We start from the raw sequence: 4328 nt of genomic DNA, 5'->3' as shown, positions 1-4328 counted from the left end.
GAGAGAGAGAGTTTGCGTTAAGGATATTACTTGGCTTACACTACAATTAAAGTGATGCAAAAGTTGAAAAGTCACTAAAGGTGTGCGTGCAGCAGTAGAGAGGTTTGCTTGTTGGGGGGAAGGATTGGAGGTGTGGTGTGAGTATCACTCTTTGTTGGATACTAGTAATAAGTCTTTGTAGAGCTAGAGAAAGAGGATTCAAGTTAAGGGTATATATCAAGGCCCTTAAAAAAGGTAACCATATCAAAATCCATGGGGCCCTTAGTGGGTGAAAAGTTTGAAAATGGTTGTTAAGTTGGAGGAGTGAAATTTGAAGCCCTATTTTGGACTTCAAAAAATTGAAGGCCTACATAGTACCTTGGCCTTCAAGTGAAACCCAATACTTTTGAAACCCCAAATTTAACTGTGGCCTTACTTGAGGTGGCTTCTTTTGAAACCCCAATTTCTTTTTTTTTTTGGAAAAAAGATACTTTGATATTAATAATATTTAGTTTAAAAAAAGATGAAGATATCACCTGTATTAAGTAGGCTAGGTTCTTAGAAGTTGCAACTTGAAACCCCAAATTTAAAGGTGGCCTTCTTTTGAAGGTTAAAATGGGCTTTGAAGCGCATTATAGCCTTCAATGAAGGAAAGCCACTACTACCCATGAACAATGCTAAGAAAAGATGTAGATAAAAAAAGGCTAGCTCCATAAAAACGAGTGCAATTTTATTTCAATTAAAGGCAATAGAAAACCCTATGAAAATTAGATAATGCAAACTAAATTTGGTTGAAGGCATTAAAAAAGGAGGACAATGCATAATAGATTATATTGTATGAATACATGAGATAACGATGTATATTTAATATATGGTGGAGAAATTTTTAAAAAATCAACTTGTAAGGGAAAAATAAATGGTTTTTAGTGGATATAAATAATTATTTGGAGCATCTGTTTTGGCTAGAACTCAAAGATGTGCCTTTTAGGAAGTTGTGGGAAATTTAGTGTGAGAAGATGGCCAAAGTGGGATTAGTGTGTTCCTTCATTTAGTTTTTGGTGTAGACTAAGGTTATGCATAAGGTTGGTTGAGCAATCATTTCCAGATCTAGATCGACGACGCAAGATGAGACAGGTGGCGGGACCAGAGAGGAGGTCGGTGGCACGTCGGCAGCCAAAAGTCTTAGGAAAAATATAAGGGCGAAAAAATGAACATTATCAATGCAATGACAAGCTTCTCTCTCCTCTCTCTCTCCGTCTTCGTCTGTCTCTCTGTCTCTCTCTCTACTTGTCCTTCCTCTCCCTGCTTCTTGTTAAGTTTTCTCTCTCTTTCTGCCGTGTATGAAAACCATGCTGCCCTCATAAGCATTTGCCCACAGCTTGCTTCTGCAAGCAATTTCTGCAACATCACTCTTAGTGGGCGAAATGTGAAGCTCCCCCATTTCTCTGCTAACCTTAAACCCTACAAATCCTAACCTTCGAGCTCCCTCTGCAGACACAAACCCTTCCCTAGGCTCACATGCCCCGTGAAACCCTAACCCTTGAGGTGCAGCTCAACTCAGGTGAGTTCCTCTTTCATCTGTGTCCTGTGCAACAGCAATACCGATTTTTGGTTTTTCCCCTCTTTTCCTTTACTATGCCAGTGCTCATTTTAGGTTTTCTGTTGCCTTCTCCACCGTAACAGAACGTAACAGTTGATCTGTGCAGTCAAGAAGACGACTTGATGATGAACAAGACGGGGTTTGTGAGAGGCGGACTGAGCACAGCAGCAGACAATGCAGGTGGATTCAAGGAGTGGGAACTCCGGCCTGGTGGAATGGTGGTCCAAATGCGTGACGCAAGCGCAGATGCTGTCCAAGCTGGGCCCATGATCAAAGTGAAGGTCTCATATGGCTCTTCAATCCATGAACTCTCCATTCCAGCTTACTCTACCTTTGGTATGCAAACCCCTCTTCATATTCTGTGGAATCTTGACTGTGTTCTTCGATGGCACGGTTGCGAGGCCTGAATCAGACCCATTTTATTGTGCCCTTGTAGCTGATGCATGATCTTGATGGAGTGAACAAGAACAAAATGTGGGCCTGATGCTAGGTTCAAAGAAGAGAAAACTGCATCGTATGCTTTGTTTTGCTTCAGAGCTTGCTGGTTGATGGTGTCTTATGTGAATCCCCATGTGAGACATACACAGCATAGTCGCAAGAAATGAAAAACGGAAACGGGAACGTTCCAAGAATAGAATTGGGGAAACGAGTTTTTAGGGGTGGGAATGGCTGTTTTCTGTGACAATATCACTTGGGAAACGAGAAACGACCATGGAAACGGTTGGGTTCCTGAAACGAAGAAACGCGTTTCTAGGTACTGAAACGGCCGTTTCAGTGACTATGATAAACAAAGGGGTTAGGGTCAACTGATGACTAATACGATTTGTGCCTATTAGGGCTCTGTGTGTCCGTGTCCACGCAGTGGAATTGTACATCCCACTTGTCTAATTTCTTGTTAAGCTTTACGGGTTCATTGAGCCTGCACTAAGCTCCTTACAGCCATGGATTTGCCATCTTTGATATTGTAGGCCATGATACCCTATTTTGGGGTCTTCTTTGCAGCTTTCTGAAGTATTCTGCACAACGAAATTCTCATGTGACTGTTATGATGGCACGATGCTGAATGCCTGGCCTTTAATCGTCTTGCAGGGGATTTAAAGAAGGCACTTGTACAGGATACCGGTCTGCACCCCAAGCAGCAATGCCTTCTTTACAGGGGGAAGGAAAAAGACAGTCGGGTTTATCTTCATGACGCGGGTGTTAAAAACAAGTCCAAGATTGTGCTTGTGGAGGATCCGACTAGTCATGAGAAAAGGCTGATGGAGTTGAGGAGAAATGAGGCTCTTGCAAAGGCATGCAAAGCGATTGCCGATATTCAGCAGGAAGTAGATAAACTTGCAGAGAAGGTATCTACATAATTGGAGAATTCCATCATGCCATTATATATATAATGCCTGTTTAACTCAGCCAGGTTTCGATGCTGGGACCTGTGGGTTATGGGTTGGTGGGGACTGTTCTTTATCCAGCCTCATCAACAGGCTACCTTGCCTCCTGTAGAGTAACATTTTTCCACATTACTGTCAGGTATTTGCAGTCGAGGCAGCTGTTCGCAGTGGAAGGCGTCTTAGAGACAGTGAATTCGTGGAACCAACGGAATTGTTTATGTGCCAATTATTAAAACTAGATGGGATCAAAGCGGAGGGAGACACCAAATCTCAGAGGAGGATCCTGGTTAGTGTCCTATATGCCTACCATATCAGATACAACGAAGGTTCTTGTCTTGTGGTTTTGATGTTTTTAACACACCTGCTCTACCAAGATCTGCACCTAAGCGGCTTCTTAGTGTTGGGATCTGACCGAAGGATATTATTATGCATGTATGCATGCAGGTTAGGAGGGTGCAGAAGTATGTGGAGACATTAGATGCTCTGAAAATCCAGAACGACGTGCCGAAAGCTGTCAGCAACACTGTCGTAACAACCACATGGGAGACATTCAATACTGGTCTCATGGTGCCACCATCTGCTGCTATCTCATGGGATCATGCTGGTGGTCTCATGGCCCCAGCTGCTGCCTCTGCTGCAATCCAAATGACAGACTGGGAACGGTTTGACTAACTACTGAGTGTTTTATGCAGGCTTGCTGATAGCATTTGGGTGCCCTTTCCCTACAAAATAAGAGGCTGCCCACAACAAGGCCTTGTACAATTATGCAGAACCCGTCTACCATTATTTTTTTGGGCCAAAAATTTGGCCCAAATGTAGAATTTTTTTCTTTTTGTTAGTGAAGCTTATGTGAAGTGATGGGATGGGATGCTGCCTTCTGCAACATCTCTAGGGTGCAGTTTTCCCAGCTGTGGCAGGTGTCAGCGTTCTGGCAACTTGCCAGTCTCTTATCTGTGGCAGATGTGTCATTAATGTGCTCCTCTCATTAGTGGAGTGCTAAGCACTGCCTGCTCTTATTTTATGTTCTGTATCCGGGTTCAGTTGGATTGTGGTGCCTTTTTGAATGCCTGGCCCAACAGCTCTTTTTCAAGAGAACAGTATGTGTGTTTCAATAATCTCATTCCTAGTACCTGATTGAATGTCGATGAGGGAGGTATGTGGGTATAGCACCAAAAGCTGGGCGTTTTAAGATAGTGTGCTGCTTGGCCTGTTCCACCCCCATAGAGCATATCCCATTTGTCTGCCGTAATTTGTATCTATCATGTAACTGCACGAATGATGAGAGAGTAGTCGGTGTTTGAGTGCACAGGCTTCTGCATGAACATGGAGAGAGAGAGAGAGAGAGAGAGAGAGAGAGATTGTAG

The 4328-nt window shown here is 43.3% G+C and overlaps 1 protein-coding gene across 3 annotated transcripts; it reads left to right on the top strand.

The window, feature by feature from the left end:
- The first annotated feature begins 1197 nt into the window (after positions 1–1197).
- LOC147603049 (BAG family molecular chaperone regulator 1-like) lies at positions 1198–4093 on the top strand. 3 transcript variants are annotated; one of them, XM_086797386.1, is made up of 5 exons: positions 1198–1540; positions 1663–1915; positions 2669–2925; positions 3104–3250; positions 3409–4093. In XM_086797386.1, exons 2-5 carry the CDS (start codon positions 1702–1704, stop codon positions 3634–3636), a joined length of 846 nt encoding a protein of 281 aa, XP_086653512.1. In that variant the 5' UTR covers positions 1198–1540; positions 1663–1701; the 3' UTR covers positions 3637–4093. The 3 variants fall into 3 exon arrangements, with proteins under 3 accessions (XP_086653512.1, XP_086653510.1, XP_086653511.1); XM_086797384.1 differs by having other exon boundaries at positions 1200–1540; positions 1673–1915; XM_086797385.1 differs by having other exon boundaries at positions 1201–1540; positions 1686–1915.
- The last annotated feature ends 235 nt before the right edge of the window (positions 4094–4328 follow it).

The sequence above is a fragment of the Cibotium barometz genome, chromosome 65 (assembly GCF_041138505.1).
Source record: "Cibotium barometz isolate CiBa-2024 chromosome 65, ASM4113850v1, whole genome shotgun sequence".
Lineage (NCBI taxonomy): Eukaryota > Viridiplantae > Streptophyta > Polypodiopsida > Cyatheales > Cibotiaceae > Cibotium > Cibotium barometz.
The sequence above is the reverse complement of the archived record's forward strand: the minus strand, read 5'-3'. Positions and strand labels throughout refer to the sequence as shown.

Coding starts and splice junctions, on each gene's coding strand:
- LOC147603049 (XM_086797384.1), top strand. CDS start 1,498: ATGCCCCGTGAAACCCTAACCCTTGAGGTGCAGCTCAACTCAG. Junction 1,541..1,672: donor TGAGGTGCAGCTCAACTCAG/GTGAGTTCCTCT, acceptor AGAACGTAACAG/TTGATCTGTGCAGTCAAGAA. Junction 2,926..3,103: donor TAGATAAACTTGCAGAGAAG/GTATCTACATAA, acceptor CATTACTGTCAG/GTATTTGCAGTCGAGGCAGC.